A 23,355-nucleotide genomic window follows, 5' to 3' on the forward strand; every position below is an offset into this window, starting at 1 on the left:
TGGTTTATACATTAAAAATAAAAAAATTATGCCACTTGCTTTCATCAAAAGCCTGCCAAGGAAGAATGTGCTATTTTATAACTTAACTCACTGGAGACTTATGAAACTAATTCACCTTGTTACAGGAGAAGAACAGATACCTTTTAGGGAAAAGGATGTTTCAAAAGATTCTGATGCATCAAAGGAAAAAATATACATCACTACTGGTTATTTTAAGTGATACTCCCTCTCTTTGCTCCCCTATTTTTTGGGTGGAGGACAGCTGCTTCCTTTGTTACCAGAAAGCCCAAAACACATTTTGAGATTAGCCTCCTAGGCAAATTCCTATGGCATGACTCAGTGGGTGTGGTTAAGTTTTTAACAGGTTTCAGCCAGCATTTCTCTTCAGTTACATAGACATTGCTTAAGATCTGTCCAAAAAAGAGGAAGTAAAGACATATCAAGAGGAAAGTCAATTTTAGCTTGAAACACACAACCTGATTATGTGTTCCCATGTAAGACCATGGTACAAAGGACAGCCAAAACAGGGACCAGCTGTGCCAGGAGTGGGACCAATCTTCCTGTCCAACAGTAAATTTAGTCCACTGCAGACACCCAACTTCTGATTATCTTGCAGAATGCAAGATGGATGCTTGGGAGACAAAAGTGCTTTCCTGAAAGGCAGTTTAAGTGAATCTAATGACTATAAATATATGCACAAATACATATACAGAGACATGATGGTCCTTTCCTCCAAGTTTCATTAATATAAACCTTACATTTTACAGGGCAGAAAGTGGCTGCTAAAGCCTGGATGCTTCTGCAATATCTGAATCCACAAACAACTCCATGCATGTTCATCCCAAGGAGGAAACCATGCTGTTAGACTGGCAATTAGTGTAGCTGAGGCAGACAAATAATCAAGATTGAACCTTGCTCGGACATAGCAATCTTTTCCTTTACCCTCCAGCTGTATTTTTGTCAATAAGACTGTTCTTTATTACAAGAGAAACAGACCACATAATGAATATCCTTCCTCTGCCTCCTCAAATATTCCATCTCTAGTCTTGCTCAAGTATAAATCACCTTTCAAAGACTGGTTAGTTAAAGTTACTTGTTAAAGCTGAAGTCAAACTTTCTTAACAAGACAATCACTTATTTTTTTCATCTTTTAAAATATTCCTCCAGCTAGATGAAATATAACCATTCATAGCTGGAAAAAAATCCCTCCACAAAACTCCCAAGTGAATTTAAATGGGAAAAAAAGTACATTTTTAGGAATCAGCAACAAAGCCATAACTATTAGGCTTCTACTACAAAAGTAGATTTCAGTTTCTAACATACATGAAAATAATCTCATGGAAGGAAATTAAGGAATTATGGAGAAAAAAAATCCCACCTCTTAGTGCAGCATCTGTACTGGAATGAAAGTGATTTATTTATATTACACACAGATTTTTATTAAAAAGGCTGGTAATGGAACATTTTATTTTAATGCATCAAGTTGATAAAAGATTAGTTACAGAAATTGTGTATAATGTTGTATAAGTGACATGGATGGGTTATTTAAAAAAAGATTTGATAATTAGAGGAACACATCTCTTATTTTAGTTACATCGTAAAGTGCCTTGTGTAGTCGTATTCTATCGTTGGAATGACCGCCTGTACAAATTTCAAGAAAATAAGAAGGTACCTGAGTTTCTTATTAAGGAAAATGTTCTATAGCTAGAAATCCAGCAAAACAAAGCAGAAGTCACATTCTTTGCAGAGAAAAGTTCCCTTGTATATGCCACTTTCAAATGCTTGCTGGGCCTGAATTTGCAGTCTGAAGTATCTTGAATAATTACAAGCTAAAGTCTCTGTCCATGTGGGAAAGAGGCAGATAGGAAACTAAAAATTTAATAGAAACCACTACTTTCAATTTACTATTAAGTTACGTTGGTATTGGATGTAAGTAAACCCAACTGTTTTGACATAACAGTCTCACAGACCATTTCTTCACAAAGAGAAGATGTATGAAAATGAGCAAAGAAATGCTAAAAATGTCCCAATTTGTTAAGTGATTAAAAAAAAAGAAACACAAGAAAAAAAAAAAAAGCTACCTGCAACTACTGAGGACTAGGAAACTTGAACAACCATGACAGACAAGTTATTTTCCAGTTCAGTTCCAGTTGCTCGTTGCACAAATTGAGCAAGTCTCAACTCATACAGTAAATGAGAATTTACTGATTCAAGACCTTTAGCTGCTCAGTAATTCCTGCTTATTTGCCCTACAGCAGCAAAGAACACTTTTGAAAGGACATACTTGCTTTTATCATGGAGGTTGCTCTAGTCAGAAAGTATACTATTGATTACTACAAAGCATAACTAAGATCATTCAGCTTCCTGAAAGAAAATTTTAATTGTGAGGCATTTGATATTGATGTTCAGAGTAGTTTAAGTGATTTCCATTGCTTTTTGTCAGCAACGTTGTTTAACCAAGATATTGCTCACATGCAGAAGAGAGCATAGTGGGACCTCTACACCTTTCAGAAATTAATTTCAGATTAAAATCTAATACAAAAGCTGCTCTGCCAAGCAGTGACTACACAGTGGATGGAGTCTGTGAACTCCAGTCTCACCTTCCCTACAGTGGCATCTTCCATTGGATGCTCACAGCTACCTCCTTCACACCTTTACAAACAAGGGCTCAATCCTGTCCCTTCAAACCTACCTGCCCTCTTCAGTGCTCCTGCCATACCCCACCTCATGTTCCCCCAAACACTTAATGGAGTCTGTTTGCACAAAGGAGCTGATGCCAGAACTCCAGCAAGTGTTACCCCAAGCTGCTATTCACTGCTTTCACACATAATTGTGCTTCAGCTTATGACCCTTGAGGTAACAGACATTACACTGCAAGAAGGGTCCAAGAATCTGTGTAATAATGAAAAAGGATACATGTGAACTCCAAGTTCTCCCCCACCTTCTGCAACAGTCTCGATTATTTTCTTCATGACTTCTGCATGCCTGAAAAATAAATCAGAAACAAAACATTTTAAGGAAGAGGCAACTCCCTCTTCATCAGGATGAATAGGTTTTGTGCAAATTAAATAATTTTGGACCATTAGGTTCAGAAGCAGCAAGATGAAATTTTCAGTTTACTGAGAAAGTAAAACAGCAACAGTAACTCAAAATTAACATTAAATGACGAATGTAACATTACTTAACAGCTCCTTACATTCCCACAGAAAGCCAAAACTGGGTATGCTACAATGTAGACTCAATGCCCTATGTCAAATGCATGCTCTAATGTAGAGTGCCACTAGAGTGAATGCATACCGCTTGACACCAGTATAACTTTCAAATGCTAAATGCCAATAAAGTCCCCAGGTAAGTCCCTAGAAGGTAATACTGACCAGCAGCCAGCCACCAGAAGTTCCCAGATGCCCCTGAAGATGATGTCTAGAAACTGCTGTATCATTTTTAGCTGCCTCTGCCGCACTCAAACTTGTAAGCCTTGAAGAGGTTTAAAACACTAAAACAATTAATTTCCTAGGAAAGGCAGATTAAATCAACCCTGCATCAATTCAGAACTATTGCTCTAGGAATGGTTTAGGGTATGGAAACTTTCTCTGGTGGTAACTTGGGTTCTATAGCAAATCAACAGTTTCTAAGCTAGCTTCTTCCTGTAATTCTATTATTGTAAAGCACTACAGGGAAGGATAAACACTTCTCAGCTCATTGAGTTTTTACCTTCTCATCAGTGACATCTCAGATCTGCTATCAACCACACAGCATTTGTGCAAAAAGCTGATCCTGGGAATGCAACACAAAATTACAGAATAGCCAGGGCTGGAAGAGACTGTCTAGTCTAAAGCGCTCCTTGCTCAACGAGAAGTTAACTAGAACAGATCACTCAGTGTTGAGCGCTAAAACTTGTCTGCTATAGTTTGAATATCCTTAACTTGTCTGCTATAGTTTGAATATCCTTAATGATAAAAACTTCAAAACTTTTAATGACCAGTTACAATTTGGAAGTAATGTTCTTGTTTTCAAAGCAGTTCTTGTATCCCATAAACTAAGGGATGAAGAACATATCAAATCAAAGGGGAGAACCACTGTATGTTAAATTATGTTTTATTTATGTACCTTTAACACAAACTCCCAGGCTGTATAATCTTACTTTTATGTATACTTCAACCTCGTTTGAAACAGAGGATTCTGCAGGTAGTCTTCACCAGTGATATAATACACAGCTGTGGGTGTCCATCTACACAGCACTGCAGCTAAGTGAGCAGCAGTAGTTTAAAAATACCCATCCCAAAACAACCAAAGTGCCAGCTCAAAAGAAGGATGAGTGGGAAGCTGAGTTTGCATAACTTTCTGACCATGCCTTGATACCAGTATGACAATCTACACAGCGGAGCAGCAACTGGCATTCAGTAATTACCTCCAAAGTTATCATGCTGCCAGTGGCTGCAAACAAGGAAGGAAGCTGTTGCAAAGTTACCAAGACACACTGTAAACAGGAACATGCAAGTCTGGGGAAATATTAAAGGTCAGCATTTGTCATTTACTGTTGGTCTTTGCAAGTCAACAAACCCTCAGAGCTGATTCCAATTCTGGATCCCCATGATGCCCTGCAGAACACATGCCATTTCAGGTGCCAAGACCAGCTGCTTCTCTGCAGGAAACTAGCCACTGCCAAAACCTAAGTTTTGACCTTATGCATAACTGTGGACTGTTTTTTTTACTGGCACAGAATACAGGTCACCATGCAGCCATTAGAAGTCCTTAACAGCATTCTGACTCAACTTCATACATCTTAATTACATTTGTTCTTTTTTGTTTCTTAAGAACTATTCCAGTACCTCAAATTCTATAATGGCCACAGAGTAATGGTCATTCTTGCTGTCATACAGTTACTCATGAAAAGCTTTGCAGGTGCTTTATAAACTTCATAAAGTTTGTTTCATGTTTTCAGCTCCTTCTGTAAGAAAACTTGGAGGAAAGAGCATAAAATATATAAATACACTACAAAAAGGAAATAAATAACTTTTGAAGAAATGTGATCTAAAATATCCTGCTATCTAGAAATCTTTCCCTGCAGATATTTAGAGCACATTAGAAGCAAAAAGAGTTCGGAAGCCTATCACTATTCTGAAATGGAGACAAATAAGTCCTTGGAATCAGTGCAAGAAATTACAATTTAATTGTAAATGTGTTAAGTAGTTAACCTGTTTGATAGTCCCTTCATAGCACACAAAGAAAAAGCTGACAATTGTGATTAAAGCAGCTTACAGCAATTAATGAGGAAGTTGACTAAGTTCCTCCCAGTATCATAAAAATGCTAACAAAAACTACAGCTTACAGAAGAGCTGTTAAGATGAACAATTTTCACTAACTACTCAAAACAGAAGTTATCCCAAGCAGTGACAGTGGCATCCTACTGCCATTTCTTTCCTTTCTCTGACACCTGACACGAGGATATGAACATTGTAATAAAAATGTTTGGAATCATACAAATATCCTACATTACACAATTTATATAACATGATGGGAAGCAACAGCAGCAGATATAACTAAACACTCCTAGCTCCTAGCTGAATTAAAAACAAAGCAACAGTTTGGCTATTGGTTTTTATCCAGAAGCCCAGACCTTCTTAGCTGTTAGCCTTACCAATTTGAAAAAAATATAACAGCTTACTTGGAAAAGAAGAAAACATTCTTAAAACCTCCATTTTAGATATGCTGTTAACCTCTTTTTTCACAGCCTGAACAGTACCTTTTAAACTCTTTCCAGTGTTAAGCAGTTGCAGATCCATGACATCACTCTTTGAGAAGGGCAACAGTTTCCTCCATTTTTAAGACTTGCAACAGACCTGTTTCACCTCACTATCAATCATCTCTTTCATGCTTAAAGCTAAAAGAAGTCTCATGATGTAAACCATTCCTTCAAGCGTAAGTGTAGACTACATAACAAAGGAACTGGCGCTTCACTGGCTTCAGAGGAAGTAAAAACATGACCACAGAGCTCTCACCTGTGAAGAGACTCAACCCAAATGCAGAGATTAGCAGTGCACTGCTAACACCTCTGCAGAGTAGTAACTAAAATTAAGCAGATAAAATTGCAGCCACAGCCCAATATAAACCCCACAGTTTTACCTAGTCAGTGAGGGCTATCATGCTGAAATATCTCTGCATCTTTGTTTGCTCTTAGAGTGCCCTCCAAATACACATCAACAGGAGCTTCTTCCCAACCAATTTACTAGCAAGGCTTCCAGCAAATAGAAAGTAAATTAAATTTTGGCTTCAGGATTTTTTTCTTCCTTTTCTCCTATTAATCATCTTCCCAGTCAGTCTATTAAGACCTCCTACATTCCTCCCACTTGACACTCCATCAAAAACACTAGTTGCACAAAAAAGATACATCCATTTTTTGTCCAAAATTCTTCGGACAGCAAAAAGTCAAAGTCACTAACAGGTTGAGATTGTTTGTTCATACAAGGTACAAATCATAAGAACACCTTTCTGGATTCAAACCAAAGACCTACCTGGTTCTCCTTTTTATTTTACAGTACATGCTCAATAAAGAGGCTGGAACAAGCACCTCATAAATGCTCTGTCCAAAGCACTACTAGAACTGCATTTCTAGCATACTACTGGAAAGTACCTGGGGACCTTCTTATTCTGAACCCTTCTAGTAACTATACTTTAAACTTTGACAAATCTTTATTTCATTAACATACTATTGCTTAAATAAGAACTTAGTTAGGTGGTGTGTGCAGAAATGAATCGTTTCTGGCTTTGAAAATGTCATCAGAGTAGCATTCAATGCCACCAGTTTCACTATTAGAAGAAAACTTAAATCCTATTACTTCACCTCCTGTGTCATTCATAGTGATGGTCATCAATATCATAACTCCCTGCTCAGCTTTTTTCAAATATTAAGGGACAGAGATTATGCAATCCTTTCTTATGAGAAAGACCTATATAACTTTAGTTATCCCACACGGATCTCCATATCTTGCCCAGTTTTAGTCTTCTTTCACCTCACAGACTACAGAACAGATGACCAGAGCTGTACTCCAGTATTCAACATGTGGTGGTCCCACAGATTAACAGAGGCCTTATGTTGTTTTATGTTCTATTCTTTATCATTTGCTTTGCAGTTCTTCCAGTTCTGCTTCTTGTATTACTCTTGAGCACCCAGACTGACATTCTCATGTTATTGCAGACTTAAACCTGATGATTTAAAGATCAAGCATAAATTTTACTACTCCAAAATTTTCAACTAGACCACTAGAGGGAAAAAAATTACTTCCCAGTATAATGGCTTCTCTGCTCAATACTATCCATATGTATTGTCCATATGTATGTAGACTGCTTGGCAAAAGCAAACACTTCTGAAAAGCAGCAGCTAATGAACTGTGATCTGCAAGAAACATACAGATTTACAAAGCACATGAATATATATCCTCTTCAGACCAAAATTAGCCATAAAATACTTGTTGCAAAGTTCCCTTGCTCTCTTCTCTAAAGACTGATGAACAAATAAATGCTAAGCCAGAAGCTCAGAGTTCAAAGAATGCTTTAAGTCTGGAAATGACCACAAGCTGGTCAACAAGTTGATTATTTGACACACAGCTAGTGACATGGATAGCCCAAGTTTTTAAGTCAAAGGAAAGTAAACTTAAACTGGCAATCTGAACTCTAATTTTTTTCTTTTAAACCTATGCAATCATACAAGGATTTTCTTAAAGGTAAAAGCCCAGATTTTTACCTACAGGAACTTCATACCGTCAAGAAGAGTTACACTGTTTCAGATACTGGCTCTGTATCACTAAGACACCTAAGAGGATGTTAGGGCTGACATCTAAGACAAGATGCACCTTTCAAAGACTCAAACTACAGTCTCCTTATGTCTTGGGTGAGAAACATGGAAAATGGAACACTAAATACCCAAAAAAACCAACCGTGTTTTGCAGTTGTATTCAACAAATACTTTGGTTTTGTTATATACAATACAATCACAGTCTCTCTATTAATCAGGGCAAAATTTAAGGGGGAGCAGGAGGTAGTTAGCATAAAACAAGAAACTGCTATTTAATGTTCAAATAGCCTTTTCATCTGTCAAAAGTATACACTGTACTTCTATTCTCCCCTAAAAGTAGACAAAAGGATAAAACTTTATTTCATGGAATTCTGGTAGTCTGCCACCTCCTGGAGTACATAGGGAAGATGAGTTAAAAAAGTAAGTTGATCAGAGAAGACAGTGCTAACTGCAGAACACACTGCAGTGAGCAGTGGAATGAACTTAGATAACTGCCTCCTTTCATACTGCCTCAGAAGCTAACAGGCCACTACAGCAGCCAATTGTAGATACATGTCCAGAAGACCTGAAAAAAACCTTAACAAGAGCAGTGAAGTGCCTTGTATCTGCAGGCTGTATCAGACCAGAAACAAAGACTTACCTGCATGGATGAACTGAACACATGGGAGGTGGAGGAAGATGAGGATGGTTTTCAATGGTCACTGTTTTTTTGACATGATCTTGACTAATATCTTCATACATATGCTCTACTGTCAAAGGCTGCCGCTGCTAGAGAGGAACAAGGAACACGAGAACAAAAGCGTTACTAACAAAGAATCTTGCTCCTTTCTAACATCAGTAACAGATGATACCCCAAAAATTACAGGCATCTAAAATATAAATGTTCTGAAGGTACAGTGACAGAACTGTGTTAAAATCCATATGGTATAAAAATAGTACTGCACAGATTTTCCTTTGAGTGGTGTGGTCAACATATTTAAAAACCAACTGTGTATCCCATCTGGGTATTTGAGCAGTGGGCCCTACCCAACTTTAACTCAAGAAACGTAGTGATTAAAGGGAAGAACTATTTATATATTCCTTTCTTTCAGAAGGAGATGAAAAGACATACCTGCTTACCTGACTGAGTTTACTGGGGTAATTACCAGTTCTACAGTGCTAACAAAAACACCAGTGGCTTCCTTCAAAATGTGTTCAGTTATCGTGCAGTTTTCAGTGACTTGTTCCAACTTACTCCAAGTACAATAAAAGTCCTGCCTACAAGCCTATACTGCTTAATGGTTTTCTCACCATTTTTTCCTTTACATTTCTATTGCGAATAAGCAACAAAATAGTCTATTTAATACAGTGAGCCTAATTTCACAGAAGTAGGAGAAAAATCCAAAATAGATATACCTCATCATATCCAAATAACCAGAGCCTTGGAGTTTGGTAATATTTGTCATAAGTGATGTAGAGGTCATAGGTTCTAGTCTGTAGAATAGCATCTTCCCCTCCAACATCAGCTTTAGTTTTGTTAGTTTCTACAATCTGTCGTGTGTCAAGCGTTGCCTGGTTCAAGGTAAAAATAACAAGATTAGAATAATCTTGCTTGAGTTCCCTCCTTTCCCATTCTAAGTAGTTATGTAAAACTGTAAAACTTTTAATAATGTTCTTAAGTGGGTACAAAAACCCCTAACTTATGGTTTGGTTTTATTTCTAAATTAGGAGCATCAGTTTCTTCCTCAAAAGGTTTTTTTTTTGTATTTTTGGGGATTTTTTTTTTACTTTTCAAAAAAGGTCTGATTTCGTAAGGAAGTAGGCAGCTATGCTGTTACACTCCCCACCTTCTTTCACAAACAACAGACAATTCCTATGAAATTCAGAAGGCAAAGGTCTCAGTTTGTGCAGGTTCATGAAGACCTTAGCATAGTACCACAAATAATGACGCCTTCTGTTTTCTCTATAAAAGCCTGATGGATTGGTGTAATCTAGTGAACCTACAGGCCACTCATCCTCCCTGTGTAAGCCCCAAGAACCACCACTGCATTTTTTAACTTCTCGTGAACACAGCGCTGTGTGTACAAGCAGAGCAAAAAGGATTAGCAAAACCAAGGAAAATTTCATGGGAAAAATCTTTGAGGACCCAAGGGTTCAAGTTAGTGCAGCAGATTGGCAGGAGACAAATCCATAGGAATGCAAGCTCAGTAACCCTACTACTCATAATCTTGTTATTTCAGCCATTTATCATTATTTTTGTTTTGCTTGTGCCTATATTGTAACAGGTAAGATAGAGAACTGTTCACTCACATCATCTGTCTCCAATAGCCCACTTTCTTCATACTCTGAAAAGAAGACCCATAAAATTCTGTGTTCAGCTTGTAGCCAGTTATTGTATTTGTCATTCATAAACAACTACTTTAAAAAAATCTACATGTATCTAAAGAAGATTTATTCAGATAACCTTCCCAATCCCCAAACCAGACTATCCCTTTTATAACACAAATTTGACCAAGACTACAGTAAGTAGGTGGAGCTATATTTCAGTGATTTTATATAGGCAGATTGAGTTTAAGTGTAGGTACGAAACTGGAAGGAAGCTGTGCTAAATCCCTAATTTATACTCCCTTAGATCTGCTCTGCTACACAATTTTCCAGTCACTAACATTCAGTCAGGTTTTTGGTACACAAGTTAGAGTAAACATGCATCAATAAAACCATACAAAGGACGCTAAAGAGCACAGGCCTACTGAAATTTTTCAGCATGAATTCCTTGCAAAGAATGATTGGTGTTTTAGAGTGTATTGCTTTAGTTAAAGACCTGAAATATAATATGTCCCACCCAAGTTAAGGAAATACCTTCCATATCTGCAGCTTCTCCTTCATCTTCCTCATCATCATCTTCACAAGATGCTGAACAGTCTGGTATTTTTAGATTATCCTTTAGAAGTTAAATTGAAAATACTGCTTTAATGACTGTTGCATCTACATAGCCTAACAGCCCTAAAAAATTGAACTAATAATTTCTGAAATATTAAACTGGACTACACTGAACTCAAATATTTGCTTAATAACTCATTCTTGTTTCAAAGACCTAGTATGACATCAAAACCCCATTTAAAAAGTTTTCCTTTGACTTTAAAATCTGGAATTATTTAATTACTAAACAAAGAAAAGAGACCATGGTGTTAAACAATCAAGAGATCCAAATGAAGGGCAATAACTAAACAGCTAAGACTAAACATGTAGGTTAAGATTTTTTTAAGTCCTAACCCACAGCCAACTGTGCAGCAGTTATAAAACATCTCAAGGAAGGGACCCATAAGGATGATTGAGTCCAACCCCCTCCCCATTGTGGGACTACATAAACTCTATTATATGACTAAAAGTGTCACCTGGTTTCCCAGACTGTGAGCCCTGTCCACAATTGTTTTAAAACACAAGAATCACAAAAGGTATCACATTTTGATATAATTCTGCAATGCAAGAATTACAGTCTAACAGAAACAAATACAGCACAAGCCCACCAGTAACTTTTGGGCCTTGCATAGCATAGAATCCAATGGACAGACAACGCCAAAGACATTCAGAAAGTAAAGGTCTTAATTTACAGAGACTTCATAAAGATTTTAGAATACTCCTAATAACTACTACAGTTAGAAGCTCCTCTAATTCTGAGCATGAGGTAGCTGATTTTCATTTAAAAAATCCAAACCACCAAAACCAGTAAGAAACTAAGTAACAAAGTGCATTGTCAATCAGAACATCAGCAGGAAAGAGTTGTCCTCCTGGACTGGCCCCACAAGCAAGCAAGTTTTTCTATACACAACAGAAATAAAATCCAATGCAAAACACACAACAAGAGTTATAAATCAAAATAACATTCTGCAAGTATTGTGTTTTGCAGAAAAAGTGATCAACTTAAGTTATTCCTTGAGTACTTCTTCCACCCTCATGTTATTGGCTTGTGAAAAGAGCAGTATTTTTACTATATTCAGTAAAGTCATTTGGAATACCTGCACTTCACTGTTCATCAAATCGATAGCATTTTGAGCTGCTTATAATTATGCAGTAGCATAGGGTCGCTCATTTTTTCCCCCTAATTTTTAGAATCCAAAGATTCTTGAATGCTCACAGCACACGGACAGAACTCCCCATACAAGTTCATCTTTAAAAGCATTTTGTGTCTCTGTGACTTTCTTCATGTTTCTTAAACATGACAGCCAATACATTTGCATTTCAAGTACCTCCTGAGGACTTAAATTTCAGGTTTGTTTCCTGCTGAAGTGACTTTTTGGAAACATGCAGAAACTGAGGACTTCCTAACATGTACACATTTAAACAAGTAAAGTTCTTCTAAACTGAAGGGCATAAACCTGTCAAACTGGACCAAAGTCTGCTTGCTATAGTTGAAGATCACAAAGAAATACTTTACATTCCCACATTACTTTTCCACATAAAAATTTCTTTACATTGGATTTCCAAACACTAATGTCTTGGAACACAAACGTGTGACATCAGTGTAAAGAGAATTTCATTTTCAGTTTGTAGAAGCCTGGCACAGGACCACACTGGCTAAAGACATTTCAAAAAGACAAATGCTGCAATAAACACAGCGATAAGGAGATGCACATGCTTAGACTAATATCACGGGCTCTGAGGGTCAATGTACATCTGCAAAACAATTCATGACAAAGTATAATTTAATCTTTCACAGGGAGCACTGGAGTATTAGATTGACACTGGTAAAACTATTATTACCTTCAGGTCTGTAATAAAGCATCAGAAAAATTGAGAAACAAGTACCTTACTGTCTAGTGTAATCTCCTTAACTGCCTCTGTTGCACCCACTATACCTGTAAATTGAACAGGAAGTTTGTGTTAAAAAAAGCTTCGTTCTTAGTTAGAGAACAGCATAGAAAGAGTTTGCAAGGATTTCAAATGCAGCGTCTCATCATTCCAAGTCACATCTCAGCAGGCTGTTCATTCGGTACTGGACATCCCTAAGCAAACCATGCCAGTAACACAGAGCGCCACAGCACAGATGTGCCATGTCTTAAAAAATCCGTGACAGAACTCTGTGAATTTGAACTTCTATTTCAAGGTATTTTTGCATAAAAGTGAATTCAGGAGAGGCACTCACATCACAACAATGAAACTCAGCTTCATTAAGAAGGCAGGCACTTATGAGTATTTCTGAGCTTCCTGAAAGCAATGACAAAGCAAAATGTAGCAGAGCACTCAATGCTTTTAGCTGAGGAGAAGTGAGGGTATAAAACAACCCCAAATCATAGAAGTGTCCAATCTTGAGATGCTCCCCATAGAAGTGTCCAATCTTGAGATCCTCCCTTCTAGTCGTACTGCAGTTCTCACACAGGACCTTTTGGGATACACGCCAAGATTCTGCTTTGACAGAGTACATTTATCTGATTAACTCTTCAGCTGTGGAAACAGATTTTATCTCATTTGACAGCATTTGGAGTCCTGGCAAGCTTTAGCCAGGGTGTTACAGCTGTGCTGTACTGCATGGTGCCCAAACCAATCAACTCTAAAACGAAAAACCTGGCAAGGAATCTATTCACAGCAGGAATGGATACTGCACACTTAATTCAAGGACATGATTAAGCTATTTCAAATTATTTCTTTGGTGTAGGGGCATGAAATTATGAACTATGATACCTTTAAGAATTGCCAATGATGAAAAATGTATGTCTGCAGAAAAAAAGGCATCTCCAACCCTTTTTCTCCCCACCCTGGCAAACTATTTAGAGAACTTTCTCCACATTACAGTAAAAAAAAATTACACCAAAGAAAGTAAAAACTTAGAGGAGTACTTTTGGAAATGGTGGAGAAACATCACTGAAGGACAGAATTTTATTAACACATGATAGAACATCATGAAACAGATTAAAACTAATAAAACTGCCAATTAGAAAAAAACAGAAGTATTTTTAAGACACTGCACTAGAAAAGCCAATGAGATAGATTCATATAAACAGTATTTTTTAGACTTCTTTATAAACATAAGCTCATTTAAGGGCTTATTGTAAAATAGGATCATCTCTCACTCTCATCTCTGAACTTAACATGTTTCTTTTTAGTACAGCATCCACAATTTAAACTAACATCATCTTCACAGGATTTCCTTACTAAGGAATGAGTCACTACACAGCCCATATTCTAAAATAATTTCCTAGAACTTTAGTGCCATCATCTCCAAAAAGGAGCCTGTTTCAAGCATATACAGCCACACAGTTAAACATCATGTACCAATCAGATGGGTAGCTGATAACAGAACTTTATTTCCTCCAGACTACACACTGATACACAGACATGTATTTAAAAAAGATTTTACTTTCTAAGAGTGGAAACTGAAAATCAGATTGCCAAATGCAAAGCCTGCAGCAAGACCTTGAATACCTGCATTGTGAAAAGTGTCTACCCATCCCCCATCACCATCATCTTCCTCTATAATTGCTTCCTGCTCGTCCGAATACTCCATCTGCTTACACCTTTTATAGCACGGCACTACAAAAAATGACAAAACAAAAAGAATGCAGTCAGTCATTGTTATACAAAACCAGACCAGAGCATGATATTGTCCTACAAGGCCTTCTAAAATGTGCCAATCTTTCATATATCCCCATTTAAGGAATCCTATGGCTGTATTTCAAATGCAAAAGTATGAACTTCCAAAAATATGTTGATATGCTGTACCACATATTTTACTTAATGTAAAATGCAATGATTGCTGTAGCCTTAGAAGTTCATCTTTCTGTTAAGTATTATAGCAGTTTCATCCAATCTCTTAAGGATTAGAATAGAATTCATTTCTCATTTGCTAACAACTAGAAAGAACTTGTACGTTTTCTTCATACTGGTAAACAACTAAGGACAACTTTGCCTGGATTTTCATGAATTTTCCAAACTCATTTAGTTTTTAGAATTGTGCTAAAAGTTTGCAGCAGCTACTTAAGCAATACATTAGGTATGTCTAATTATAATTTAACATCTAGAAGTTTAGAAAGTCAGAATTCATGTGATATTAAGTCTAACTTCTGTCATATGCATTACAGAGCCATTTAAATAGAGATTTAGATAACGTTTTCAGAAAATAGTCAAAGAAAGACTGAATATCTGATCAAGGCAAATCAGGCATTTTCCAATAGTGTAAACAGGCACTATGTAGAAAATCCTCCTTCCTTTCTATTAACATGGAGAAAAATAGATCTGCTGCATGAAGCGCAGCATTTGAAAACTGCTCTTTAATCTTTCAGAAAGGGATAAAAAGAGGTGTGAAAGTCAAAGTGAAGTCCTCCAAAGACTTCTAAAATGAGGTCTTGTAGGATGGTTCCCAGTCTCAACTACAGCCCACTTTTACTCAGGTGGGAGGCCAATGTGACACCAGCAGCAGGAAGCACGTTATTTTGGAATGTGATCAAGAGGATCAGAGCAACAAGGAACCTCACTAGAGGCAGGAAAAGAAACAAAGCAGATCAGTTGGCTATCAAACCATGAGGTCCCTGTCAGGAGAATATCCAATGCTACTGCAGTAATTTTCACATGATAGTGCACTGCAAGACTCCAAAAGCCAGCAAGGAAAATCGATGTATATAATACAATCCTCTGTGGGCATAAAATTTCCTCAGGCTTTTTTAGTGCTAATGCTTCATCAAATAGCTTTGACACATTTTCATACAAAATCTGAAAGATTTCCTCACAGTTGTGCCAAAATGTTATCCTTCTTATCCATTAAAAAGTCGTCACCACATGTACTATATAAACACAACTGTGAAGCCGAAAAAAATTAATTTAAGATTGTATCTATATTATTCTAATTGACAAGGGCATTGACATTAACTGCATACTTGAATTAGAAGTATCAGTGTCACTATGAAAAACATTTTGAGAACACTTTAATAGCCTGAGTTTTCAAAGGAATGAGGAAAATAAACACATCTTCACCTTAGAGACTGAACATGAGTTGCAGCAAAGACAAAGAGGTTAATAATGTTCAAAGTTCATTTATACTTCACCAAGGCAAGCTTTATGTCTCATATAAAACTCTACTATAAAGTGGTCTAAGAAAAAGCATTAAGGAGTGCAGGAAATACTTCTTCAACATTGCAAAGCCAGAGCATCCAAAGTGTGAGGTATTTGCTTCCCTTATCAATACAATTGGTAGAGCTGACAGCACAGTCAACCATACTGTCAATTCTAAGAACACTTATATTTAAATTTCAGGCTTACCATTTTTAGTTACCAGAAACTGTTTGTCTGTTGGCAGATAAGCTTTGACTTTTAGTTCTTCTCCTGAAGCCCTGTAAAATAAAGTGCACCATTTGAGAATTTGTTAACTGCAAACAAAAGAACCCTTCTATTCTCATGTTGTGTCAGGAACATTTTATATAATCCTCCTGACCTATTCTCAGAATTGGTTTGCTATGACTTTACTCTTCCCTACCTACATTTGGTATGGTGTTAGAAAGCTTGGCCACCCCTAACTGTTCTGAGATCAAAACCATTTTATGCCTCAAAAACTTTCACCTTGAGATGGCCAAGCAAAGATAGGTTGACAGAATAATCTATTCTGTATACAATTTTCTAGGATCAGCATCAACAAAGTAGCAAATGTCAGAAGAAAGCAGCTTCAGAAAAGCAAGAAATAGACCTCTATAAATACAAAATCTGTCCATAGTCACTAGTGCTTAAGTACTCTTAATTTCACATTACTCAAAACCATTTGTCTTTAGTGGTTTTTGGTTTGAAATAAGAGTAACATTCTAAATAGCCCATTCCAAATTGCTGCCAGACTCAACATCATGTTTTCTCTGAAGGAGGTGGCAAAGGGGTAATTTTTCCTTCAGCAATTTGAGGCTCAGTACAGAGGCAAGACCCTGATGACACCAACTGCACAAACAATGCTCATTTAGGAGCAGTTTCATAATGCAGGACACCAGTAAAACATAAGGAAGCACCTTATCTGCATCCTTACTGTGCACTAAACAGAAGGCATTTCTAAGGGCAAACACTGCACAAAGTGAACTGCTGTGGGCTAACTTGAATACATTTATTAGCAAATGCTTGTCAAAATACACCATTTACAGCTACTGCCTGGCAGTTCCAGTTGCACAGAGCCTTTGCTTTCTCAATCACCCAGACAAACCTGGGGAGAAATGCTGCTACTGCAGCTAAGCACTAAAAGCATTCACAGTACATAACAGATTATTTCCCCTAAAACCTTAGAAAAACAAACAAATAATCCCCAAGTTAATCCTCATCTCAACTACTGCTATACAGCAATTAGTAAACTCTATAGAGCCATCATAAAAGTTTTACTGGAAAAGTACACTTACTGCTCTGACAACTGTATGACTAGATCCAATGAAAACACACCAAAGCACAGCTTTTCTACAATTCTTTGAATTTTCCTTACCATTGCCAAGTAGGACAGTGGTGAACTAAGTGGTCTCCAGCTGCAACAAACTGTTAAGGCAGGAAAAAAAATCACTGTTACATATGGCCAAAGGCAACAATCTCAATTTTTTTTCTCAGCATTAGTATTTCAGTTCCACATTCCTTTGACCAAATAACTGTGTAATTAACAAATGCTTCAATCAGATAGATTCTTTGTTTTAACCCCGTATCTCAGCTAACCATGAAAAAGCAAAGATTAAATCAACTTGACCTGACATGCTTAGTAAGCACCATAGCAAATTCAGTGTTTCAGAAGCTCTGATACTACCTGCCAGTCTAGTAAGAACCAAAATAGTATCTGCACCTAGTAAGACTGTTTACTTTGTAATAAAGAAATTATTTTTATTTGCCACTATTCAAACTTTTGCAAAGATAAAAAAGAGCTTAATGTAAAAAAAAAGTTTATCTCTCTTTCCTTGTTCAAAACAATTTTGCAGTAAGAAAAGTGAGACCATCAATCCACTGAATCAGTGAGAGAACTGCAACAAAGAAATAAATAGCACAGATTTTATATAATGACCATCACTGTAATAGCTGATCGCTGATGTAAACTAAAAATGGATTACCACTTACTTAGCACACTAAAAATCTTATCAGTGACTTTGTTCTGAATAAATAGTTTTTAAAAATATTCCCTCTGCTTGTTCTTAGTATCAAAGATGAAGCCTTTTATAAAAGTGCATTACTATTTCAAAGTGATACTGTCACGTTGAACTTGCCAGCAATGTCATGCTAGACTTGTGTACAAACTCAAAATTCATGCAGCAAAGCCTAACCCTCTGGGCTTCTCTTTGTAAGCATAAATTGAGGAAGGCAAGCCTGCACTCAAGTGATTTTTGTGGGCTTTGCAGCAGTCCCTGTGGACTATGAGGTGCACAGCTCTTGCTACGGGTGCTCTCTTGCGTTGGAGTGCCAGTTTACACAAGCACCCTCCCCAGCTGCCCAGGAGCTGCTGCAGTGTGATGTAACAGGCTTGCAGCAGGTCACAGCCATTTCCTCACCGCGTCCTCCAAAGGGAGGCGGATCAGCACAGCAGAAACCACCACAGTGCACACGGATTAACAGCCTTAATCTCTGCAGAAGTGCTTCCCTTTCACCTATTTTGAACTGAAACCTCCAGCAAAACTGAACCCTTTAAAAAAGGATTCTCAATACACATGGAAATTTTAAAACTCGTTATCTCTTACATAGTAAACATAAATGAAACTCCAGAATTATTTAAAATTCTCTGTTCAAGGAATTGGAACTCTGCTTGTGACAGCAATGTTGAAATATATTACGAAAGATGAAAAACCAGTGTAGTTTGTGGGTCTAACAGATACATAGCCCTAAAACAGCATTTGAAATTTCATCTACATTTTTTCACCTTAGGCAGGAAAATTGTCTCGTTGGTTTCACTTTCTATTTCTCAAGCACTAATGCTACCACATATCTAAATCAGCACCAGAAAGTGGAAGGAGATCAATTTTAGGACATCTTCTTTCTAGTCCTGAAGAGAATGATTTTCACAATTTCCCTGTATTCACACACATAATTAAAATAGATGTCATCTTTTGGAGGTATTAACTAGTAAGAACTCATGACAGGCAAGAATTTTTTGAAAATAAATCAAGTGCACAGATAAGTGAAAAAGGGAGTAGGTGTTGAGTTTGATTAATGAGTCATCTTTAGCCCTAATTTATTCATCCTCAGAGCAAGCCACAGGAACCCCACAAAAATCTATACACCAGTTAGTGTCTCAGACTAAAATACCCAAGAAATCCAAACTCATTCAAAGACAACATCCTAGTGTTATTATTCTTCTTTAGCAATCATTCCTATATAAAGACTGTCAAAGGGACAATCAGCAGGTCCATGCTCCAGCTTCATCTAAATTTACCAAAAAATTTAATCTTCCTATACAACTGGTTCCCTTGACTACTGTTTTGAAGGATCCAATTTATTCATCCCAGCAGCATCTAATCTGACACAGAGAACATGGACTATTCACATTCCTAGTGGTGTTTAAAGCCTGAAAACTGTTTAATGTAATACAGTGTGGTTCTTGCTATGTTCTATAGAAGGTGCCTTTTCTTAAAATGCTACTGCAAATTCTTCTCCCATAAACCACAAAGGGATTAAGTATTGGTAGAGCATTTGTCCAGACTTTGTTATTCTAGCTTATATACAATAAAGACTATGTATCATTGTTTAACATATATGAATATTTATAGACACACATACTTACAGTTATCAGAACAAAACACCATGTTGCTAAGCCTGTTTTTCTGTGTGGTACTTCTGTGTCAGAGGGAGAGAATGGCTGTTTGCTTGCAGGGCAACACAGCAGAAAAATAGAGGCACCAATATTGGGAAAAATATCTCTGTCTACATTATCTACTTGCATCAGTCATCATTTGTTCCACTTTTTTTCCACCTCATCTTTACGATTTTTTATTGTTTTATTTTTTTCATTCTACCTAACAGTCTTGACACTGTTTAATTAGAACTCTGTAAAGATGAAGTATTTGCAGATCAATAGCACCTCAATATGAGAAAAAGTGTAAGGGAAAATTAAAATAGCTCAACACAGTCAGTGTTCTTACTGTTCCAGGAAAAAATCCTGTTTGCTGCTCTTTGCATTAGAGTTCTTAAAAAATACAACTGCTTGGCAGCAATTCAAAATACAACCTGCCTAAAGCAGCCTATAGAGAAGAAGAGGGAAAAATAATAATCATTGGATACACAGTCTGGAGAAATATATGAAATGATCTTCACAGAGCCTTGGAAGAAACAAAAACAGAGGTAAACAAAGACTGTTCCAAAGATAAAGGCTCCCCTTCAAGTTCCTCAGAAGAAAGATTTTAAAAACCAATATATTCCCATTTCAGTCCTGAACCCCCATGACAAATGGAGCTGTTGACCCAGCTTCTTTACAAACTTTTCACAGCATAATAGAGGAAAGAAGCATCTCACATTCAGATGCCTAATGCCGTCTCAGGAGAAATTATGTTGATCTACTTCAATCTGTAGAGTAAAAAAGGCTACTTAGAAATTTCACTTTATGGAAATTGTTTCAAGAAGCAATAATTGGCAAAGACACGATATGTTTAACATGGTCATTTTGCATTAAAAAATGCATCATTACTTTCAAAATAAATTTAGGTTTCTATATACTTACTTCTTCAGGTGTAATTACTCCAGTTTCTTTGAACTTGGACTCCTGGAAGAGAAAAGTTTAGAAATTTTGAGAACTGCTGACAAATCAACACAATCCACTTTACTGGAAAGACAAACACCTTCTCTACTCTCATTTTGCAATTAGTTATTTGGAATCAGTTCTGTCCAGAATCAGCCTGGAGGAAACCTCTGCCACAACTGACAGGAAACTTACATTAGCATATAAGAAATTACTTGTTGCAAATTATGAGGTATTATCACCTACACAAAATAATTGTTTTTGCTATGGCCAATTATAGCAACAAGGAAGAAAAGATGACTGGCACTCAGTAGTACATTTGCCAGTAAGAAACAGAAAATCAGTTGGAATTGGTGATCCAGACTGTCAAGGACTCCAGAGTTCTAGGCATTGAACAGCATTGCAATGCATCAATATGAGATCAATATGAGGCTTTGCAGTTAAGTAAAGTCATGAATGAAAGACCAAACCAACTTTTCTCTGGGCTAGAAAAAATTAAATACAAAGATTTAGTAATATACTCTCTTTTAATGCCCTTTTCTGTGCTTTCATCATGCATCCCATGGAAACTTCAGTTTTTGCATATTGTTGTGGGGAGTTCTGTTGATGAAAGAATAGATGAATACATGGTGAGCAGACACCAGACTTATTCTGCCTAAGAGAAATTAAGTACTTTAGCATTAAAGGCAACATTTATGAAGCTTAAGGATAATATATCTTCTGTCATATTCAAATTTAGATGAAGTGTATTATGTTTTGACTTCTGGTAGTTTGTTTCTTCAGAAAAAACTCAAGTACCAAGGTATCTTACTGTTCCTCAGCATTAGAGCTACTCAAAACCACCTTTGACAGAGAATGCAATTTCCACTATGGCACAGCTGACTTCTTGCCCTAAGGAATCTATTTTTCCCCCCTATCTAGACGAAAAGCATCAACTGAACATGTCTTGCTCCCAGCCACAACCTCACCATATTCAATCAGCCAGAAAACACTGAGCAAAAGCAGCCCCAGCTAAACTTGGTTATTCACATTCCTTCTCACAGTGTACACTATCACCTGTGCTACAGAAAATGAAAGGAGCACACCTGCTTCATACGTACTGATTACTGCCCTTCTGCCTAAATTCTAAGGAAAAAACGCTTAAGAACAAGACAAAGATGAGGAAAATAGCAGCTCTACAAACATTAGAATATGCTAGGTGACTGAAATCAAAGTAATTTCAAGTGCTATAAAACTCAGAATCCCCAATAACATATTGAGCAACACCATAGTGGAGACAACTTACTGGTTCCCCTCAAAATGAACCATAAGCAGTAGGGAACATGCACAAACTTGTGTCTCTGGAATTACAGAAAGAAAACATGTCAAGTATCCACCCTCTGTTCCCTGAGGGTAAATAGCTCATTTTTCTGTGTAAGTAAATTCTTCAATTGTGAGAGACACAGGTCTAGTTTCTTTCAAAAATTACCAAGTTGGAGTATTTAGTATTTCCCCCTTGTAAAGGGAACTTATACACATGATATCAACACCTTCCATTTCTGGAAGTTTCTACTGCTGCCTCTTCCCAGTAATCCATCTGGACACAAGAATTCATCCACTATTACAACAGCTGTGCCAGAACAACTGTACTACTGAACAACTCACTTCATCTTCCCATGGCACAACTTCACTGCAACCCATACATTTCACATTGGTGGGCAACTCTAGGACCAGACAAGAGTATCCCAAACACCACAGAGGGACAAGTTCAATTAATAATTGACTGTCCCGGCTATCTACCCAGAGAAGTAAGCTGCAGGGTGCAAAGCACATAAAAGGTCAAACCACAAAGCCACAGGCAGAGAGACTGCTGTCATAAACAAGAGGTTTTTTCAAAAGCATGCAGAAGCATCAAAATCAGTAATGAAAAAACTGCTGCCAAGTTAAGCACTTGTATACAGATTTGGGGTTTATATAAGAAATTGTTTGCAAATAAGAGTCAGAGAATGGGATGTAGTCTCACAACTGCAGAAAACCGTAATTTGTTTCTACCTAAATATGCAGTGACAGGACCTATAACAGATGTGCTGCCTACTTTTATAATGGCCCCATTGGGCCTCATTTCTACTATTCTCACCTACTTTGGTGGACAGAGGCTTGTATATTAATACTGTAATTCTGACACAGGAATAAGCTGGCTATGTAAAACCTGCTCACACAACAAAGGTGTGGCTAATTTTGTTGTTTTAGTCTGTGTTTTTTTATGTCAGCTGAAAAAGTTGCCCTTTACCCAAAATAAGCATTGCAACGCAATTCCTGAAACCAGGCTCAAGCCTGTCTGTACGCTCGGATTTCAATTCCTGGACACACAACCATGTAAAACTATCGTGACTTTTACAGAAAACGGCAGCACGTGTAAATCATTCCTTGAGCAGCAGGAGCAGCAACACCTATTCTTCGAGAGGCCCGCCCCTCCCAGACAGATGCTCCCCCCGCTGCGGGACGCGAGCGCCAGCCGGGGTTCCCCCGATCCCAGCGCGGGATGAGGGCCGATGGCCGGGCCGGCCCGCCCGGCACCGCGCCGCTCCGCTCCTCGGGCCCGGCTGACAAGGGCACCGACAGCCGCCTCCCGGGGCTCATGCAGGAAAGTGCGCCCGCAGGCGGGGGCGGCCATGGCTGTCCCTCCTCCCCACCCCGGCTCCCGCGCAGACGGCACCTTGAGCACGGGCGTGAGGTACTCGGCCACCTCCAGAGCCTTCCCCTTCACCGTGTTGATGACGTTCTGCATTGCGGCGGTCGGTCGGGCGGACGGACGAACAGCGGCCGCCCCCCCGCCCTCGGCACGGCGCTCCCGCGGCCGCCGCCCACGTGACCCGCCCCTCACGTTCCCCCCGCCCCCCGTCGCACGCGCGTGACGACGCACGGTGCGCGCGCGCAGGGCGGGAAGGCG

General features: G+C 38.0%; 1 protein-coding gene across 1 annotated transcript; it reads right to left on the minus strand.

Annotated features, from left to right (window-relative positions):
* Positions 1-1,385: 1,385 nt before the first annotated feature.
* On the minus strand, positions 1,386-23,278 carry ATG3 (autophagy related 3). Its single transcript, XM_058825111.1, has 12 exons — positions 23,122-23,278; positions 20,409-20,450; positions 17,208-17,257; positions 16,022-16,092; positions 14,192-14,299; positions 12,578-12,627; positions 10,631-10,712; positions 10,082-10,116; positions 9,188-9,343; positions 8,433-8,560; positions 2,917-2,985; positions 1,386-1,672 (listed from the first exon to the last, which is right to left on the minus strand). The coding sequence occupies exons 1-12, from the start codon at positions 23,191-23,193 to the stop codon at positions 1,591-1,593; spliced, it is 945 nt and encodes a 314-aa protein (XP_058681094.1). The 5' UTR covers positions 23,194-23,278; the 3' UTR covers positions 1,386-1,590.
* Positions 23,279-23,355: the final 77 nt, after the last annotated feature.

The sequence above is a fragment of the Ammospiza caudacuta genome, chromosome 2 (assembly GCF_027887145.1).
Source record: "Ammospiza caudacuta isolate bAmmCau1 chromosome 2, bAmmCau1.pri, whole genome shotgun sequence".
Taxonomy (NCBI): Eukaryota; Metazoa; Chordata; class Aves; order Passeriformes; family Passerellidae; genus Ammospiza; species Ammospiza caudacuta.

What these genes read in the sequence shown, in the direction of transcription:
- ATG3 (XM_058825111.1), bottom strand. Translation starts at nt 23,193, where the DNA reads ATGCAGAACGTCATCAACACGGTGAAGGGGAAGGCTCTGGAGGTGGCC. An exon ending in CACTGTCCTACTTGGCAATG is followed by an intron (nt 16,093 to 17,207) that starts GTAAGGAAAATT and finishes TTTATTTTACAG; the next exon opens with GGCTTCAGGAGAAGAACTAA. An exon ending in AGACACTTTTCACAATGCAG is followed by an intron (nt 12,628 to 14,191) that starts GTATTCAAGGTC and finishes TTCAATTTACAG; the next exon opens with GTATAGTGGGTGCAACAGAG.